The 21,343-nt window shown below is 46.1% G+C and overlaps 1 protein-coding gene across 6 annotated transcripts in view; it reads left to right on the top strand.

Moving 5' to 3' along the window:
• Positions 1-21,343, top strand: part of ERI3 (ERI1 exoribonuclease family member 3) — a 130,444-nt gene that overhangs the window by 36,644 nt on the left and 72,457 nt on the right. For all 6 annotated transcript variants that reach the window (XR_015273580.1, XM_086841290.1, XM_086841291.1 and 3 more), the window contains exon 6: positions 15,296-15,368. Coding sequence is in view for 5 of the 6 variants with exons in the window: in XM_086841290.1 (XP_086697416.1) it covers positions 15,296-15,368 (73 nt within the window). In the remaining variant the exon portion in view is untranslated. The remainder of the gene's footprint in view (positions 1-15,295; positions 15,369-21,343) is intronic.

Raw genomic sequence — 21,343 nt, 5'->3', positions numbered from 1 at the left:
AGAATAGCTAAAAGTACATGTAGGCTTTGGTCTATATAACTCTGACATGAAGATGCTTGTATTGCACTTACTGCGGCTGATCAGAAACTGCTAATTTATGTCTTCACAGGAAACTACTGCTCAGAAATTTTTTATTTTCTTAAATAAGTGTTAAAAGGCAAGTACTCTCTAATATAGTGAAGTGTCTTGAAATGTTTATAGCCCTTGGTGTTCTTCTTCAGTTGGATATTAGTAAATTCTAAGCAGTAAATTAGACCATTGCTTAATTTTGTCTTACTGTTTTAATTCTTTCCTTGCAAGTTACGCAGGCTGGGAAGGATGCTTGTCTTCTCAGACCAGCTCCAAATGTGGCAATGGGTTGCTCTTTCCAGACTTCTGTTCTGGACATTTTTGAGATCAGAATGGAAAAGAATTGTTGGTGTTAGTGTCCTCTGTATGTGCTGTTCTTTATCACAGGACCAGGAAGGGGTTGGTAGACTCTGCCTGGAGAGAAATTTCAGATGGCCACTGACTGGAGTGAGTGGGAACGCTTGGGTAGTCATGAGGAAAGGTGGGCTGGCTGTGTGGCAGCAGAGCAAGAGGTATGTTCAGAATTGAGAGTAATAAGAAAGATCTGGTAACTGAAAGATAATAAAATAATTCCTTTCCAACTAAGATCTTTGGATTAGCTTGGTGGTGTTTTTTTTAGTGGGGATCATTTTGCTGAACAAGCCTATGCTGTATCTCTTCACACAGTTACATTGGCTGAACAAAGAGTGTGGTGTGAACTACAGTGAAGGGATGGGACTGAGTATCCAGGGTCAGGAACCTTTTGAGTCAGCTTTGCTGATGGAGTTGTTCATGTAATTACATCCTAAAGTGCTTTGCCAGAGCTAAGCAAGGGAGCCTTGTGAGCACTTACAGGGAATAGCACTGACCCCATTCACTTCTGCGACCCTGCAGTCCAGCTTTTTGTTTTTAAAGAAAGTGATATCACTTATGCAAAAAAAAATTTGGATTTAAGATTTCCCTTCCTGCTCTTCTATACATTCTTATTTAAAATGAATATACCAGGCTTGACTTCTGTTATCCTTATGTACCAGTTACCCCATCTGTCTCCTGTTCTTGTCTTTATTTGAAATTGGTTGCTTGGGTTTCTGCAAGTTACATTGTCCTAGATGTCTGGGAGTGCCTTTGGGTTAAGCTTTAGACATGAAATCTTTGCATAGGGATCATCATGCAATGGACTGTCACCTTCAGGTCTGATCCTTATCTGGCACATCATAGCAAAGACATTTGTCATAGTCAGGGCTATAGTGGCTACAGATTTATTGAGCTGTGGTGCCCAGTGCACTCTGGGGAGCAGGACTCATCTACCTGGGAATTAAGACCAAAGAAGTTGAAAGCAGCATGAAAAATGCTGGAGAAACTTCGAAATAAACTTGTAGTGTAGGGGAGAATGAAATAGGCATTGTATCTTGTGCTTTATTTCCAGCACTGAACCATTGGGATGGAGTAATAAGTGGAGAAGGTGGATTTTCTACCCCTGGGTAACTTAACTCAAGCTGTTTGAAAACAGTCACACTGAATTGGATGTAAATCGATGATCTCAATGTCATCTGCTCATTGAGTAGGGAGCCATGATTCCCTCTGCACCAGGAATCACTAGGATGAATTCTATGTCCAGCATTTTAGTGAATTCAGGCAAAATGGTTTCAAAATCAATGGATCTATAATGGATACTTGATAAAAAACACACCCTAGCCTCTGTCTGTATGAGATCCCTCTAATAGCAGTTCATGATTGTGGTGGTGCCCCAGATTCCTTGGGGAATTGAAAAGTTGGTTGGCTTGGGACTGCAGAGGACAATCGCTGGAGGACTGTTTGCTGTCTGAATTTTGTTTGTGGCATATGTGAAAAACAGGATTAGTTCCACAAAGTGTTCACTTTCTCTTAAAACAGCTTAATTTTTCTAGTGTTAGACAGCCATAGTGTTTCATGCTGGGTCTGAAGTGTCAGCTGTCTTCTTTTGGATCCCAGCTCTTCTTACTTTGCAGCTGAAGCTGAAGTTGTGTGTTGGCACCAATGCTACCCTCTCAGTGGCTTGGCTGGGAGAGATCTGCTTATGGCTCCTCTGCCTAGAGAGCTCTGCTTGAAGCTGCCAGCCTGGGAGCAGCATCCTTCCTTTTTCACTTGCTCTGCTGTGTGAGTCTATAGCTTTCTTGAAGATGCTTTATTTTGTTTGGATGTTTCTTTCCTTTTGGGAGCCATTTTCCTGGATGGGTTCAGTCTCGTTCCTCCTGAGGCTCCTGGCTGGCAAAGGCCTACTGGGCCATCTTGAGGTCATCCCTGGTATTTTCCCTCCAGCATATTCTCATGTGCCTTGTCCAGTGACACTGTATCCTCAGGAGTGGATGACCAGGTGCATGCAGGACTTGGGAGGACACCATAGCTGCAGACTAACTTTTTGAGCTGAGTCCATTTCATGTTGGAGTCACCTTTTCCAGTGTTTGGCCCAGGTGCTGCCGTCAGCAGCCTGGCACCCCAAAGGCAGTGTCATGTGCTCAGACATTGATATGTACCAGATATTAGCACTGATGTGAGGCATATGGCAGTGGTAGTAAAAGAAAGCAGAATAGAGAAGTCTGTGGGAAGAAGACAGAGGAAGCAGGGTGATGTCCTGGCAGGGTCCCAGAAGCTCATCCTGCCCAGGACTTCATCCTGCCTTGGTCCTACCAGTTTTGCCTCTCTTGGAGCAAGAATTTCTCCTCCTCTCTGCCTGTTGCCTACACCCTGGGACACCCTTCGTTTTTCCTCCATAGGTGCCTCTTGGTCATCTCTAATTCCTTGCTTCGGTTTTTCCACCTGAATGTTGAACCAAGTTCCAGTGTTGACTGTCAGCCAGCATGCCCAAGGTGCCTGGGCACCAACTGAGTTCAGTTCCTCATCCCTGCCTGGAGTCACATCTGTCCCTCCAAAGCGGGTGGATGGAGTAGGCTGGTGGGAGGTTGCCAAGACCTCTCCTCCAGCTCACAATGCTCCTAGCTCTAAAGAGAACTTTTGCATTTTATGGACCATTTAGCTTCCCAGTGGTGATCCTAATTCTTCACAGCATGTATATGCCATTTCTTGGTTACTAAAAGGTCCTCTGAAAAGGAGCTGCCCTCTGAGTCAGAGCTCTTCCATGCAGTTAATTGTAGGAAGGTTTTCCTTAGACTGTGAGGCTTAATATTTCTGAACTCTCTCTATGCTAAGAGGGTGAACTAATACCCAGGTTTCCCCATGACTGCAGAGACTGACCCTTGTGCACCATCAGTAAGCAGGCACGGGAAGAGCACTTACACTGGGAGTAGTTCAGACTTGGAATTGTTGGAAGGAAGTCCACTTGGTTTCTGCACAGAGCTGCACAAGAGGACTTTAAAGGTTTCCTGGCCAAGTGTTTCAGCCTTTCATCTCTATATCCTTATTTCATGTGACACTTCAGGTGCCAAAGGAGCCTCCATTCCTTGGGGGCCCAAGCAAGCACCATGTTTACTGGAAAAGGAGTGATTACCTTAGACTGACTGACAAGTCAGCTGAACGTTGGATGGATGGACTGGAGGTGGTTCAAGCAGGGAAGTTCTTTGTCAAATCACTGTGCTCTGTATTAGGAAACAGAGGCAGCAAGCCATTAGACTGTGTATTTCAGGTGTGAGGAAGCTGCTGAGGTCCCCTGGCATTGTGAAATGCCAAGTGAAATGTTACTGCCATGCGGAGCACAGCAGTGTGTTGGAATTAATGAGTCTGGTGTAGGAAGAGCTCATGTGAACAGTCTGGAGGGTTAATGTGTGAGGGTGATAGACTTAGGCAGGGGTTTGTCATCAGGATTGCTGTGTTTGGGAAGCACGTTCTAATGGCAAGACCACATGAAAAGAAATTGGGACTTGCAAGGAGAGCACTAAAAGTCATCAATTGCCTAAGCTGTTTTGCGTTTGCTGCAGGCCTGAAGCAAATTGCTGGCTTAAGGGGCTCTAAGCACCTGGGTCTTGCACTGGATTTACAGGTAAGGTGAAATTGAGAAGGGGCTAAGTAATTAATTCCTCTTCCTGTGACCAGGATGGGAGATGATTCTGACTTGCCACTTCTCCTCAGAAGTTGCTTTAGAAGCTGGTAAGGACTCTGGTTGTGAAACCTAGGAAGCAAAGAGGATCCCTGGGTGCCTGACAATTCCTTTTCTCTCTTGGTTCTTTCTTGCAGGCAGCCTCAGGCTGCCTGTCTCTTTGTTAAGAGAGTGACAGCAATGTGACACCGTGAAAATAATTACTAACAAATCACGGTGGTGACTGCAAACAGCTCGCTGTCTTCAGAGGCATGTCAGGGAGCATTAGAGCAGGGCCGTGGGAGCGGCAGAGCGGCTAGGGGCTCTTTCTCTGCTCTAGGCTGGGGGAAGATCTTCGGAGACCTTTGGTGCCTGCCACCCCCACATCATTCCTTCCTTGTTGGCTCTTTCTTTCTGCCCTTCCCTGCCTTTGCCATCAATAATTAAGCCCATTAATTGCGCAGTGAGTTTTAAAAAGGTGCTAATGGTAAGACAGGACTTCTGCTTTCCCTGGATTCAGCAACCAAACACAGAAAAATTTAAAAATTCTGGAGAGGTCTCATGGGCAGAAGCACATCCAAGCTGTGTTTTTCATCTTGCAGCTCTCATGTATTGCCCTGGGCATTAATGTTTATTAGCAGCATGCCCCTAGGAATTCATGGGCTGCTGGTACAGTTGGAGAATGGCCCATGTCCTTGTCCTCAGGAGCCTTCAGTCTTGGTGAATCTGAGATATGTTTATATTTGTGCAGAGCATCACAGCAAATGTGCAGTTACTTGGCATGTCCAGCAAAAACAGTAGGCAGAAGAATGAGGATGTTCCAATATTCAGTAGAGAAGGTTCAGTGTGACTGAAGCTGCAGGTGAAAACAATCCTTCAGGGAATGAGGAGTGAACAGGTCACGTGTGAGGAAGGTGGCTGGTATCAAATAGAGCAGCTGGGGGAGTTTCTGCAGGGATGAGCCCCTGTGGCTGTGTTGGAGTGGGGACCCTTCTGCAGGTCTGCATAGTCTGAGAGAAGCTCCTAAAACCTCTTGTTATATTGATTATAAAGCTCCCTCCAAAGGATGGGTCTAGCAGAGATACTGATAGGAAACTGGAAGGCAGCTGCTGGCTGAAGCATCATTCAGCAGCATTGATAATCAAACCCCTGGGCAAGCTTTGAGAGGGGAGCCCTGCCTCCCCTCCCCTCCTTGTTCCTGGTAGTATTTCATGCACCAGTTTGAGAACAGGCCGTGCAGTTTGGCAGGGCTGTAAGGGGAGGCAGAATGTGCGGATGGAAGCCTGCTCCCAGACGCCTGCTCTACTGTGCAGCCTTCATTCCCATTCCCTTAGTTACTAAAGTGATTTTCCTGACTGTCACATCTGTAAATAATGTTGCTGGCGTATCAAGCTGGATGCAGAGTGGCGATGGATGGGGGAGGGCTGGCGCTGAGGGTGGCCGTAACAGCCCCTCTCCCCGACTCATACAATATTTATGCAGGGCTGGGAGTCAGTGGCACTGACCTCTGGGTCGTGCTGTTAAACAGCTCCCGCAGCCCCTGCATCCTAATTGCTGCACTTGTCCTTTGCTCTGGAGGATTCGCTGCTCCTTCTCTCTGGTGAAGCAAATACTAATGGCAGCTTGTGCTTGGAGGTGGGAGCAGTCTCTTCCCTATGAGGAAAAGACAAACTTGTTTTCCCCTGTGCATGTGTAATTTGCACAGAAACCTGTGCTCAGACCCTGCTAGCCAATGTGCTGGTCTCCCCAGTGCTGGCAGCATGAGAGCCCGTGAAGCTGCTGTGCTTTTTGGGTTGTGTATCATCAGAGGGCACAGAAAGGTGGTTTACCCCATCCCACTGCCTTCTATTAGGATTTCTCTCTTCCTTTTAGTGGGGAGTGGGAAGAAGGAGCAATCTCAGAAGTCAGTTGAGAGAGTAAAACTGGGTGATGTGGTGCCAGAGGAAGACAGATGATGCCAGGAAGGAAGAGGACTTCAAACAGGGTCACAAAACAGAATGGCATCTTTTCTTGTACATAAATTGTCTGCTTCAGTGAGTGTAAAGAGAGGTGATGCAGAAGGCTGGAGACTCCCTCTGGATGAGGGGCTCTTCCCCTTGCAAGTGGTACAACCACAACTATGGCTGAATGTGGAGACAGACCTGGCAGATAGAGGTTTTCAGCTGATTTGAGTAGTTCAAGAAAGCCCAAAAGACAAAACTTTTAATTGCTAGAGTTGCCATGGTTTTCCTCCTTGCCTTCTGGCCAGAATCTGTCCTGCTTGGGGCTTCTGTTGGTTCTTTCTTGCAGGCCTGAAGCAAATTGCTGGCTTAAGGGGCTCTAAGCAGGTGTCTGCAAGTCCAGTGACCTGACTGACCACCCACGTCCCTTATTCTGCCTTCCTGGGTTGGCAGATCCCCTCTGTGACTGGAAAAGTGCTGTTCAGACTGGAGACTAATGGCCTTTAAGTGACATGATTGTATTATCTTAAGCGTCTATAGGCTTTACCATTAGGCACTAAACAGTTTATGACTCATAGCAGAGAAGCCCTTGTCCTGAAGAGTTTATATGCTAAATGGTCTGGACAGGCAAGGCTTGGAAGAGGCAAGATTTCCTCTTGCCTGTCGGAGAGCAGATCTAGAGAAGGCCTGCAACAGGACATGTCTTCTTAGTTTAGAGTAGCACCTTGTCTCTAGGTCTTGCATGTTCAGGTTTCCTGGAGAGAAATACTTCTGCAATGGGATTTGTACAGTGGGAGGAGAATCATATTTAATTTTAGCTTAGTTTTTGAGCATGTTTTGGTTTTGAGGGGGCTTAGACACGATGTGTTGTGGGTACATCCATTTCATCAGTTATATTCCCTTACTCAGTGCATAATTACAGTGTTCTGCAGCAGGAGTCTGAATGCTCCCTCTTAAAGCAGCTAGTATGCAGAGAACCATGCGATTACTAAATTAGTGTATGAAAGACTTATTAAGAGACTGTATAGACAGAGAAAGGACACATGCTCTGTGTAATCAGGCTCTGCTGGAGCATGATTCACAGAATAATTCAAATAGAGATCTCTAATCCAACCACCTGTTCCAAGCAGAGCTAACTTCAAACTTAGATTGGGTTGCTCTGAGTTTTCTCCAGATGAGTTTGAATGTCTCCAGGGGAGGAGATTTTGCTACCAATCTGTTCCAGTGCTTTATTACCTGCATGGTGAAGAGTTTTTCCTGATGACAAATAGGACATTCACCTGCTGCAGCCTGTGATCATGATGCATGACTTTCACTGAGAACATAGTATTCAATTTTGTACACTCCTCTTCATAAGATGCCGTATGATGTCATGTTTAGTAAGCAGATGGACTCTCACACCAAGTTTATGTGTAAAAATCAGTTGTAGGGGTTTTTCATAGGGTCAAGTTCCCAAGGCTGGGGAGGCAACCTCAGCCTCGGAGACTTGGCAGTTTCTCTTTTCTTGGGAGCAGTGTCATGCATTTCTGATGTCAAAGGGAAGTCCACCTAGTTGTTCTCCATGTCTGGAAGGGATGGTGAGAGCATTTGCTCTACCCCTCCACCAATCTGGAGTAGTGCAAATCTTCAGCCTGCTGCACTTCTGATCTCAGCTGAACCATGGAGTCAGCAAGCTCTAGTTTCCTGCATGGATATTAAGTACTTATTTAAAAATCAAGAAGCTCAATTCTCATTCTACTATCCCTGGCTGTTTACAAACTCCAGGTAAAGTTACTCTAGATTTACTCCCACATGCCTAGCAGCAGAATCAGGCCCAGTAAATAGAGCTATGAATCTTTTTAAGAGAAGCTGTTAAGAAGTAGCACATAGATTTATTGTAGCATCATGTGTGTGCAATTGTTGATGAACATCTTCTGTTGGGGGCTGTATACCTGCTGTGTTACAGCCTTGCTTTTAATGTTGAGATAGCATCTCTGCCAGCATCTTGCTGATGCACAGACAGATACCCATAAATGGGCCAGATCTCACTTCGTGTTAAATGCCTTCATGTTTCATTAAGGTTGATGGCAGTGGAAGGCACACAGTGCTTTGCAGGATGAGCGAGTCACAATAAGCCACCTGCCCTATGTGCTTTTTGTGACAGAATTATGTCCCTAGTGTATACGTTGCTCTGGCTACAAAAGGTTAACACCCTTTTCCATTCACTGGCTAGCCCCTTGGAAAGCAAGGGTCTTGAGGTTCTCTCAAATTTCTTTGTACCCAGCAAAAATTTGGAGACTAGGGAATCACACTGTTAGCATGTGATGGGTGTTCAGATATTTCAGCCAATGCTGCTATGAGTACCAAGTGTTAAGGCTTGCAGCTTGCCTTTTAGGCTTCCTAGACAGGAATTTGTCTAGTAGAGAATACAGCTCTGTCCAGAATTGGCATCACAGAAAAAGAAAGAAGATCTGAAAGTGCCAGGTATTAGCCTTGCTGCTTAGCCTGTGTTTTTAGCCTCATTACACTAATCCAATTAAAGATTGACAGGAAAAGAATGCACACTCCAGTGAAGGGGTTTGTGTGGCAACTGCTTTCCTTCCTGGGCATCTGGAGTGGCCTAAGTTATGTTGTGCATCACCACACCTCCTCGGGCCCTGCAGACCCACTGGTGCCTCCATGTGCCGTGGTGTGTGCTCTTCTCCTGCATCGTGTCTCTCTTATTACTAATGGAGCATGGATGCATTTTAGCTGCTGGTCAGCCCTCATTAATATCCAGAGATGACAGGTTGACATTTGTAAAGAAGACTTGCATTGACCTTCATGTTGTGCATCGGTGCGGTTGCCATACAGTGCCCTGTGCTGGATGCTTCTCCCTGTGCTGCCTCGGGAATGCATTTGTGTTAGCAAAGGGACAGACTGCTCTGTAACCCTTTGCTGCTGTCAGGAATGCAGGCAGTGTGTCTGGATGTCTCTGCACCCCTCTACCCATTCCAGGACTGGTTGCTGTAGAACCTCTGTCCGTCTGTCTGTTCGTCCATCCCATCCATCCATCCATCCATCCATCCATCCATCCATCCATCCATCCATCCATTCGTCCCAGTGAACAGGACTGGAGGGTGTTTGGCTTGCACTTGTGGCTCCTCATGGAGGTTTGTTATTTGGGTACTGGGGCCTTAATGGAAGACAGCTTTATGCCAACAGCAATGACCCATCTTCTTCCTTTTCCTGACTCTTGTCTGGGGAAGCAGCAGAAGAAAAGGCTGTGCTGCCCAGGCATCCTGAATGCTGTCAGTTGCCTGTCTCTCCCCCAGCCCACGCCATCCTGGCTTGAGGACTGCTGCAGCCTGCTCAACAATGACATTTATTAACAGAGGGGGCTTTGAAAAAAGGCAGGCTGCTCCTGCAAAGGCTTCTTGCTGTAACTCTGTCTCCTCTCACCAGCCCGTCTGAGGCAATGGCTGCTGGTGTTGAAATTCATTAGTGTTACCTGACAGGCGATGGAGGCTTGCTCTGTCTGTTCCCACTTCCCTGCTCTCATGTCCCTGCTTCATACATGCTGATATTTAAAGGTGATATGTGGCTCATAGGCTTGTTGCACTGTGACAAGTCTGGGGGTGGTTGGGAGAACTGAGAGGGTGGAAGGAAAGCAAAGAGGGAGGGAGATGGGACCTGTCTCAGGGTTTCTGTGAAAGCCCAGGGCTCTCCAGATATACTGTCTTTCCACAGCTTCTGCTTGTGAATTTAAAGTACAGGCACACAGGTATGGTTTGTCCTGCACTGATGGGAGGCAGAGAGAGATGGCACTGTGTGTGCTTGGCTAGAGTGGGGTGCAGCCACCTGGCAAGGGCTTATCTGGTGGAAAGCAAGAGCAGGTGGGCTCCTCTGGCCTCTTGGCTGGTCTGTGGGGCTGAGAAGCGTGTGAGTGGAGAGCCAGAGGTTTGCCAGGGGGTTTGTCCTTCATATTGGACAGAAGCCTGTTTGCACTGAGTGGCAAAGTACTGAGGAGTAGACACCTCCCTGCCAAAGCTTTCGGTTATACAGGAAAGTTGTCCCAGTCTAACCTCAATTACTGGGATGAGAGAGTTGGGATTTGGGGATTTTTGTGGAGGTGTATGTCAGCATGCTTCAGATTTTGTAGGCTGTGGTGTGGCTTGGGCTGTTCATTGTGCCTGGGTCACTCTACTGTGCGCGGGTGCTGTGACATCCCCCTGACAGAGGCCTCCTGGTGTCGCACTGTGGTTTCAGCAGCCTGTACCTGCCTCTTTGGGAGGGTACGGATCTACCTAAACTGCTTTGAATTCCTAGCTTGGCCCTATCTCATGTAAGTACAGGTTATGTGCAGACACAGGCAGCTTTGCCTGTTGCAGTGCCATTTCTCGGCTAAATCAGTTCAGGTGTCTTAGCATAAATGGTATTCCCTTGCTAGCTTGTGCTGTTGGGAGAGGACACCTAAGCTTTCCTCTTGGCTGGGCAGACATGCTGTTCTACATCAAAACAGAGCAGCACCTCTGAGCTGTGCGGTCCAGAGTGTTGACCAGCCTTGCTTTGAGCAAAGGGGCCCAGCTGAGGTGGTTTGACAGCTCCTCTCTTTCATCAGGGTGCATGCTGTTGTGTGCTTCAGCATCCAGGCAGCTTCCTATTTCAGTGAAGGATTTCCAGGGCAGTAGCCTGCCAGTGCTCTCCTTTGCAGCCCAATGCACAAGTATTGGCCAGGACACAATAAAAATGTTCTGCATCTCTTACAATGCAAGGTCTCCACAGAATGAATTTTTTTGGAAGGCTAAGATCAGGTTTATAAACCCCAAGATTTAATGTCCCTTTATCTTCCCATAGAGGAACTTGTTTTTTTAACTGCCTTGATATCAATACACCCTATGTGTAGCAAGTGGCCCAATTTCTTTGTCTCCTGACATCCTGAACCCAGAAGCAGATGGACGTTAACCAGCTCTGATTAGTTGGGAGAATCATGCATTAATTTTTTATACGCCAGAACCACCTGAGTGACGGAAATCAATTATGGCTGCCCCTCCCCCTTCCATATTAATGTGTTGGCTCTGAGCGGAGATGGAGGGACCTGTTGAAACGAGAAACCCCTATTTCTTCATTTGACCCTCTAGATAATTAGGGTTAAATTGATATGCTATCACACTGGTGACACATTTTATCTGCCTCTGTTTGTACAAGAGGATACAATAGTGGAGGAAGGACCAATTTGTGCCCTGCTTTAGCTAACCAGACTGAGATAAAAGGTGTCACTAGTATGATAACGTTCTTGCCTCATGCTCCTTTATTGTTGCTCAATTTGCCTTTTTTTTTTTTAATCCTGTTCTTTTTCTCTCAGTACCCTTGGTCATATTTTAACTCCATGCCATCGCATAATGACGCCCTGCTAAATGTGTGTGGAGATAGGCAACTCTGGCTGACAGCCTTCCCTGATAACCGAATTCCAGCCCATCCATCACTAGGCTGCTCTCCTTAACTTAAGGAAAGTGATAACTAAAGCAAGGCCGTTTATCACCGCCGAGCTGTGCGCTTCTTGCTGCCTTGGAGAGAACTGGCTTCAACAGCAGAAATGCAGCCGTGTCACCTCACCTCCTATTTGCATCCTGTTCATCTCCAGGCTCCATTTACCCTGCAGGGTGGTGAAGCAGGGCTGGATGGAAATCTGAGCCTGGGGTGGTAAAAGCTCTTGGAAAATGGTGCAGAGTTGCCACTGCTGACCACAGTCTAAGAAGGACTTAGACTTGCTTAGCTGGTAAAGGAGGGTGTGCTACCTGATGTCACTGGCTCTTCTGCCCAAAGGTGATCTGTGTTTTGGGAGCAGGCAGAAGTTATATGCTCCCATCTCTGCTTCTGCACAAAAAGAGCTGCATTGGAGGCTGGAAAATCCCACAGCCATTTTCAAGTTTCTCTACACTGAATGCATTTTGGCTGATGGGGTGATTTTTGAAAGCCACCTTCTTTCCTGAGTTGAGAGAGCTTTGGTGTTTGGGAAGCCAGTTAAACCTCATTCAAAAACTAGAAGGATCATGGGATGTTGAATTCAGCAAAGTGTGCCATCATTTCTCCCTTACCTGAGGGAGGGCCAAATTCTGAGCTATCTGCTGAAGCAGAGCTGCCCTCAGTGAGCAAGTTTGGCTCTGGCAAGAGCAAGAAGCTGTACTGGGCATAAAAGCTTATTTATCAAATAAGTGAATGCTCAAGTGAATGGTTGCTCTCAAAAATAGACATAATTCCTTACAGGCCATGGTACTTCTGTTCCCCAGGACAGCCACAGATATGCCTTATTCAGTCCAGCATGGAAAAGATGATAGAGAAACTCTTGCCTGGTCACTCAGCTGAAGAGTGGGGGGGACCACTGCAGGTGGCAGTCTTGGAGCTGGGGAAAAGATTTTGCAGGGGTATTTTCCTCCCCGTAGCTACCAGGAAACCTGGGTGCTGTGCAGCAAAAGCCCCTGGTTCCCTGTGCCAGGGGAGTGCTGCATATTCAGATTAGACCAGACCCATTCAGCAATCCTTTGCTAATCCTTGCTCAGTGGCTGTGACCCCAGTGGCCTGGAGCCTCCAGGACTGCATCTTCCAGCTCAGGGATAGACTTTCCTTTTGGTCTGTGCTGCTGGCAGCCTGCCCAGGTTATAATGTGAGTGTTGGTCTCCTGGTGCTTGAAAAACTTGAAGCCCCTCTGCTGCTGACAAGAAATGAGGGGAGCACAAGCTTGGAGGGAGAGGGGGAATGTCCTGAGGTCACACAGCTTCACAGGCAGTTTCTGGGGTTGTTACTTGTTTGCAAAAATGCGTCATTTATTTAGTTGACATATTTATTTGGAGCATTTATTTTCTCCAATTAAAGACCCACTGTCCAGCGCCCAGGGCACACTGCCATCAGTCTCAGGGTGAAAATAGAACCAGACTGTCCAGTTTGCTGGGCCTTTTGGTCCCACAGGGATGGCAGTGCTTTAGATGTCATTCGTTGCACTGGGTGGTTTGCTGTCAATTCCTGTGGCTAACAAGAACAATGATGCTCTCACTTCTTCTGGGCCCCATCCAGATGTTAGGTAAACTGATAATTTTTCTTCTAACTGGAGCTAGGCTGAGACCTGTCTTAATGAAAGCCTCTTGGGTTTGGAGGAGAAACTAATTTTTTGTAACATACTTTTTGTAACACAACTTCTGTTAGTATCATCCTCTCTAGATAAATGTGAGCAGACTGAAAGAGGTTGAGCTAACCAAGTGCCTTATTTAGAACATTTGTTTGTTTTAGATAGTTCCTTTTCTTGTGATCTTTCTTGATTTGGGCACCAGCAAAAAGCAGCTTTCCTGGAGAGTTTTCTCAGCATGCTGCTTGGGGCTGGTCGGGTCTGTTCAACTAAAGGATGTCATGGACATCTGTGTAATGGCTGTAAAATGCATGGGCCAGGTTACTGTTTATGTGGCAGTGTGCAATTTTGAGGAGTGACTCCAGGTGCTTTATTTCTGCATGATGGCATCAGATGAGCTGTGCCCAGGGATGGGACTGTGCTGTCAACTTGCACTACTTGCCCTGTGAATCACTGTGGCCTTGCTCCTTGCAAGCTTGTTCTTTTGACAGCCTTCCTGCTTTCAAAGAGGTTCCTCTGGATATTCTTACACAAATGTGTTTGTATGACTTAAATGATTGGTCCTAAATCATCACATGTACATCTTCTCAGGACCAGGCATTTGATTTTGGCATATGAAATCTATTATTTTCTCAGCCCTGCTTAGAAAACCTGTTTATTTCTCCACATAGAAATGGAGAAGTCACCAAGACCAGATTTCTCTGCTACTGCACTACCATGGGTCTCACATTATCTGCAAGTGCATTATCTGTGTTGCTCCTTCATCTCGTTACTTGGGGAAATGTCTGGAGATGCTTCCCTGTTCACCAAAGGGTTTAGAGCTGGGCTGAGCACTCAGGTACTTCCTGGGATACTGATGGTGCACCTTTGGGTGTTTACCTTGTATCCACTTCTCACCAGAGCTTGTTCCTGTATTTCAGTCTTGAGTCTGAAAACTAGTCTGGACTATTCACTTTTTCCTCTGTGGAGAGCAGGAGAAGACTTTGCCGTGTACACAGTGATCTGTGTTTGGATGTTTGAGCTGATGCTGGCACTTACAGCTTTTCTTCCTACCCTACAATCTCCTCCTACAACCCCCATGTGCCTGAGGAAGTTGGGAGATTCCCCACCCTCTCTGTTTGCAAAAGCTGATTTCTGGGGTTGTGACTTTTAACATGCACAAACAGCGCTAATTTAGTCATTTATTTAGTTGACATATTTATTTGGGATGTTCCTTTGCTTCACTTAAAGATCCTGTGGCCAGTGCCCCAGGCATGCTCAGCAGTATGTGAATGAACAAGATCCATCAATTACCCTTGATCAGATCAAAGTGGCCAGGAAATACTCACATAACTCATGTCCCTGCACAGGCTTGGCTGGAGACACACATTTTGCGACTCAGCATCCCTGGCTGAGGGCCGCATCCTTGCTGCCCTGCAAACACATTTGGATCAGCACAGTGTGGGAGAAGCAGCTTTCCTGAGGTGCTGCTGTCCCTTCAGGCAATCTGCCTCCCTTACCGGTGCTGTTTTGTTTTGAGCCCTGTTCCATCAGCTTGCTGTAGGAAGGGAGAGGATCAATATGTGTGCTTGCAGCTCTGGCTGCTGTGCTCACATCCCGAGTGAGACAGTGTGCACCACCTTGTATCTTCAGAGTTGTCTGCTCTCTTCTTCCAAGCACCTGCTTGGAAAAGAGCCTCTGCTTTATTGGCCCTACAGCATTTCTATCAAAAAAATGAATGCTGTGGTGCCTCCTTCCCTCCTTCATATCTCTTCTGATGTTTTAACCATAAAGGCCAAATGGAGAAGCACCATGGCATGACAGGTGAATGGTCTGTCTTTCATACAGTCTGGCCTGTAGGCTGCTGGCAGAGCAGGATGGTTTTGCAGGGATTTGTGATGGGTTTGCTTAGCCAAGGACAGCCTGGATACTCCAGTCGTATTTGTGTGTTAGCCAGTGTGGAGAAGAGCTGAGTGCTGCACTTGTACACAACTGTTGAAAATGTTTAGTCTAAAAGGTTTCAGCAGCCTGGATGTGCCTGGATGTATGTAAGTCTTAAGCCAAGCTGTACTCTCATGAGATTTTTTTGCCAAGAGCTATGGTGTTGCTGATGTGCAGCATGATGTTACAGCAGATTTGAGAGTCTTTTCCATCTCTGAACAAAATGCACTTAAGAAAACGGAGTTTGTGTTGTCAAGACACTGATTGAATCAAACTTGCTCTCTCTCTTCTCTCTTACAGGTTACCAGGACAATGCCAGTACTTAGGGCTGCCGGTTGCTGATTACTTCAAACAGTGGATTAATCTGAAAAAGGTACTGCTGTGCAAACTGCCATGGTCCCTATCTCCCTGTCTCCCTCCTCCCCTTGTCCTTCACTTTTCCTCTTTAAGGAGGTATCTAATAACTACTGCTGTTTTGCATTGAAATGAGTTATTTTCTCAGAAGCTGGGCTGAGCGAGTCCTCCAGCTCCCTATTGTATCTCCTCTAATAGAGTCTTACTGTACTTGATGGGATGTGTTCTGCAGCTGGGGAGAATCCCATTGTGGCAGGCACAGTGCAATGTCTCTGCATAATATTGGGACACTGTGAGACCCCTTTTCAGTGAAGGTTGTGTTGTCGCCAGTACTGCTGACTTTGTTTTGTTTTGCAGCCATATAAGGCTCCTTGGAGCATGGTCCCCATCAGATGAAATTCCAGTTAATAAATGTGGAAATACTCCAATATAAAAATCAGCATTTCTCTTTGTGGTGTGGGGAAAGGGAGCTGTCTCTGCAGCATATCCAACTCAGAGATCAATGATCACTTTGCTAACCAAAATGCCTTGGACTGAATACTGTCTGGTGCTTTGTCTTTTGCTCCATGCCTTCACTGGGTGGTTAAGGAGCAGCATGCTGTGCATCCACAAGGACTCCTGGCACAGCTTCTTCATCTGCACAGAAAAATATGATGATGCCATAAGTCACAAACCAAAGTGGGAAGAAAACAACTCTGATTACAAGCAGGAGCAGAGTGAGGGAGGAGGCTGCGGTCTGTGCACAAGAGAAATTGGGGTGGCCCTCCTGACTAAACCTTTAGATGAGTAAGATTCCCTTCCCCCATCCAATTTAGTGCTTTATTTGGGTTTCTATGCCTTTTCCTGGTAATTAAGGGTCTCAGTAAGCGGAATTTTCTTATAAACAGCTCGTTGTTCTTGCAGGCTTTTCTTTTGTTCTTTTTATTTATTTATTGTTTTAAATGGAAGTGTGAGTGACAGGCTGAGCGGCCGCAGAAGGACAATTTGCATGATCTGTTCCGTCAAATAGGGTAGAACATGAACTTAACAAGGGATGCTGGCAGCACATTCCTGGATGAACTTGTCAAAGGGTCTTGTATTTCCCTGCTGTCAGAGCAAATCTTTTGGCTGATTGCTGGTCCTTGGTAAATGAAATCTGAAAGCACATTGGGGCATTCTGCAGTTCAGTGACCATTAATGATCGCCATTTGAAGTTCACTAAACTTCCGGTGAATGGATAGCAGCTATATAACCAGCAGGTTGATGGCTGCAGAATAATAATACTAAAAAAAAAAAAAATCCCTGTGTACTGTGATGTTTGCTAAGAAGTAGGTTGATCCAGCCATGCTCCTCCTCTGGGCCTTAGGATTAATGACTTACGGCACTCTCCCATAGTTGAAGGCTCCTGGATTTAGTGTGTTAGGAGGTGGGATTCATCATTTTGTAGGTGTCCAGGCAAGTGTCTCTTCTTCAAGGTGAGCGTTCGTGTATTGCATGTCAGCAAGTACTAAGATACTAAGCTGAGGGCTTCTAAGCCTCCATGAAGTCCCAAGCACAGAGCTAAAGGCAGGAGCAGGAGGGAAGTTGTTACAGTGAAATCCTCCCCTCTCCAGCTACCTGAAAGGGTCACATGCTGAGCATGTAGGATGGGGGCATGTGGGTTGGGTTGTCCTCCTCTGCAGATGTGTTACTTGGAAAGTAAAGCTTCAGCCTCCTTCAGATTGTGCAGGAAAAGGAATGTGAGAGAGAACTGCTGATCTTCTTCCAACCCCTCTAGTCCCTTAAAAACAATGAAGTTTTTCTGACACTTTAATACCTGACATCCTCTGAGCACAGAATGGTTCGAGGGACCCTGGTCACTTCATAGGAAGTAACCCATGTTGCAGAGGAGAGCAGGGACCTCTCCTGTCTTGTGGCTAAGAGCTGCTTCTCCTGGGACTTGCTCTTACCCTGGGGCGGTGATCTTTCTATGCCATGCACTGCTTTCAGGTGCTTGTGGGGCAGTTGGCTGTGTGTTTTCACGAGAGAATTTCCAGCCTAGATAACTAATTCTGTCCAAGCAGATGGACCCAGTGGAGACTCAGTCTCTATTGAATGAGCTCCCAGTGTGAGACAGATAAGAGTAGACAAGTAACTAGCCCCCCCATTCTTCCCTGCGTAGCTCAGTTGGCCCTTTTTCCCCTCCCTCTGGCACATTCCTTACTAAGAAATACCTCCAAGGCTGAGTTTGCCTTTGACCTGATCCATGAAGTAAGTGGAGGTGTTGGAGGGTGGGTGGGGCTTGCAGTGTGAAACTGATGATTTCTAGGTCATAGATAATGCAGAGACATGAATGTTTCAGATCTCAAGAAAACAGGCATATATGACAGAGAGCAGTTTCCTGAAGGATGGCCCCACCTGCATCTGCTGTATCTTCTTTGAGTCTTTATGAGCAGTGATAACAAGAGGACCTTTCTGAATTAGGGAGCTCCTGCTGCAACTACCAGGCAATGCTGAAGTAGTATTACACACAGGCAAGTCTGTGTACCTATGTGTATTGCAGTAGTAACAAAATATGTTCCAGATTCCTCTGCCAATGCACACACAGCTTCAGGTCCTTTTTGTCTCTGTTTTTTATAATTTTTAAAAAACAGTCCTTGTTTGGACTCCCTCTGCCACAGCATGGGATGCTCCAGAGCTCAGCAGATCTTCTTCGTGGTGAGAGAGTGTTTCTCAGAGTTCATTTGCCAATAAACTTCCCTTTTGACTGCTGTACTGCAGGAGCAGTTGAGGTGAGAATTTTGTGCCTGCAGGCAGCTTTCACAGTTTCCAAGACCTGCCTCTCAGGCAAGCTGGAGAGAGAAATTGCCCCTAGTAGCTGTCACGCTTGCTTTGCCTCAGGCAAACTTGTTGGATTGATCTGGCCATTCAGGTGGTGGTGAGCTCCACATCTGACTGTTGCAATGGTGGCCATAGTGTCTTGGGATCAGTAAAAAAGCCTTCTGCGGAGGAGACTGCAGAGGGGGAAGCTGCCTGTGCACTTGACCATATTTGCTGAAGTTTTACCTTGCCCTGTGCCCCCCCAGTCTGCTAATGCATCCCTTCTGTCAAGCCTGATCGGTGTTTGCTGACATTTTTAATGTCACTGAGCGATCTTGTATCTCTAGTGAACTGTCAGTGTAGAGCTGACTCGGGGCAGAGAGTTTATCATGTTCTTCACTTCGATTAGCTCAGCCTTGTGGGAGGGGAGCAGAAAGCAGAGGAGGCTTTCTTTGAATGCTGCAACATTTCAGATATCCCCCTAAACCATCTCAACAGAGAGCCACCATCCCATCTGCCAGTTCTCCTTAGGTACCTATCATGTTGATCTGCAGAGGCCCTATGGGTTAGGACTGAGGTGCAGAACCTGAGCTACATCACTGGAGATGGATGCTCAAGGTAGAAATAGCAGAGAGTGCTTCATGTCTGGAGAGAGGGGCACCAGCAGAGTAATGTGTACAGAAAGCTAGAGACCATGGGTCAAGATTTATGCAAAAAGGAAAGCTGCTGCAGCTAGCAAGCTACAGCCAAGCTGTTGCCCTGAGAGTATCCTCAGATAGCCTGGGTAAATCCATTACTGCTTATTATAACACAGGGATCAGCTCTCATTTGTGGCCCCTCTGCTCTCTTAGGAGCCTCTGTGGTTTGTTCTCCAGGTCCCACTAGACTTAGCAGCATGGTTGGTCCTGTGAGGAATCCTTACCTCTGGGGCTGGTACCAGTACTGTGTTAGGCTGGGGACACAGTGCCTGCAATCACAGGGTGTCCAAGAATGGGAATGGGAAACCCAGCAGACAGTAGTTGTCATCACCATTGGTCTGGGAGCATGTCACTGAAGGGAGAGCGGTTTAAAGGAGGAAAGAGGTGGAGGAAGAGGGGTGAAGATAGATTTTCTTACAATGAGCTTTTGCAAGAAGAATGTTAGAAACACAATGAGGGTATCAAAATGGGCCAACCAAATATGTAACCCAGGTTATCTTTATGCCAGAGGCCAGTAGCCAGTGCTTGTGGGTGTAACAGGGAGAGCATGGCTTGAGTCAGCTTTCTCTGATTCCCAGCAATTGTCTCAAGAACTGAGAGCTGTCCCTGGACCACTGTATCTAGTACCTACTGTTCTTACCAGAAACTTGTACACCCTTTTCTGAATCTGCTCATGCCTTCAGTTTCTACAGCATCCTGCAGCAATGACTTTTGCTATTTAATTATGCATCAATTATACTCTGTTTACTTGTATATTGTGTGAAGATGCAGATCCCTTTGTTTCTTTTAAACCTATTGTCAGATCATTTTCTTGTACCTAGGTCTTGCATTGTGTGAAAGAGCATGTTTCTAGTTCTTCATGGTGTTACTCTTGATTTGAGACCTCAGTCATATTCTCGCTCAATTGTCTTTTCCAGCACGGCAAAACTTGTTGGAGGGCTCAAGGCACAAAGGCACTTGTGGTCTCTGTGACTCTATAACTGGCTTGTGGAAGTTATTCTTAACATGTGTACACTATCCTGATCTTCCATTAATTCTCTGGATGTTTTGCAGTTAAAAGATAAGAGGAATGTTTTATGTATCCACTAAGGGTTTGTTTTATTCCTTGTTTCTCAAATTATGTATATATTTATTTTTTTTAAAAAAAATAAGACAATCATCATACCCATCACAGAGCTGTCCCTTTCTCCACACAGCAATCCTGGCGTCTTTGACTATCTTTGATTTCTGTTCAGAGAGTGCAGCATGTCTTTAGATACAGTAATAGTGGCTGCTTTAGGAGTGACAGAAAACTGGTTTTAGTTTGACATCCTCCTGAAATTCAGGGAAGTTTTTATGAAAGGCAAGAGTAGAATGATATGTGTGAAGGAATGCAACTTTCCTTCTCTGAGCATGATGAAATAGGGTTGACAGAGCTTTGGGGAGCACAATGCTGGGGTGCCGTGGCTGTACACAGAGCTAGCCTTTCCCAGGGCCAGCCTTTATTGATCTTTAGATATTCCTGTTTGGAAGCAAACTGTTAATATACATTCACATATGTTTTAAGGTCACCTACTTGCATTGTGAAATCTGTCAGAGGAAGCATGTAATAGGATGTTTTTGTTAATATTTGGCTACTAGAAATAAACACATCTTAAACAAACAAAGATTTGCTAACAGCTTTCTGTCTCTCCTCTGAATTAACAATTCCTTCTGCCTTTGGGGTGGGAGGAGGGGCTCAGAGTACTTCTCAAGCACTTGGTGCTGAAGTGTCTTGAGTGCTTTGGATGAAGATAGTTGGAATGGGTGAGAAATGGTTTATGTGGTATATTTCGAAGTTGCTTTTGTGAGGTTTAAATACTTGAGGACTTAGAGTGATTGTTATCAATTTCCTGTTTATTGAATTACTGGCTGCAGGGAATATAAAATGCCTGGTCAGGTTAGAAATGCCAGAGGAGGAGTCCTCAGGCAAAGTGCTTCATGGCCAGAGCTCCAGGGACATGAATAAATGTTGCCTTCTAACTGCAAAGAACTGTGCCCAGGGCTTTGCTTGTTTGCAACATGGGTGACTGTTCTGAGACCCTGTGAAACCTTCCTTCAGCGGGACCTGGGCTTGCTTGGTTCCTCACCTCATCGGTGAAGCTCTTGGCTTTGGAAAGTCTCAGAGGGCACAAATGGGAGAGGTTGTGAAAGGGAGCACAAGGAGAAGTGTGACTCGGGGGCTAGGACAGTAAAGGTATCTCTTCCACAGAGATGAGGGAAGGAAAGTGTCTGTGGAATGGCATTGGTTCATAGTTGGAAGGAAATGGAAGGAATTGCTTATAACAGCAAAATGACTATGTTTAATAAATACTCTGCTCTGTATTTACAGAAAGGCAGAGGTTGCCATATTGCTGAGCAAGAGGTTTGCTGTTACAACACAATTTTCTGATAAAGTCAAGTGGTGAATTGGTTGGCATTTTGCATAGCTGGTTTACAGGACTTCTAAGAGCTGGCTGAGATGCCCTGGACTATTAATAAGTCTTTGAACATAGGGGAA

Source organism: Cyanistes caeruleus, chromosome 9 (genome assembly GCF_971803275.1).
Source record: "Cyanistes caeruleus chromosome 9, bCyaCae1.hap1.1, whole genome shotgun sequence".
NCBI classification, from domain to species: domain Eukaryota; kingdom Metazoa; phylum Chordata; class Aves; order Passeriformes; family Paridae; genus Cyanistes; species Cyanistes caeruleus.
Note: the sequence above shows the minus strand (reverse complement) of the source record. Positions and strands in the feature narration are given on the sequence as shown.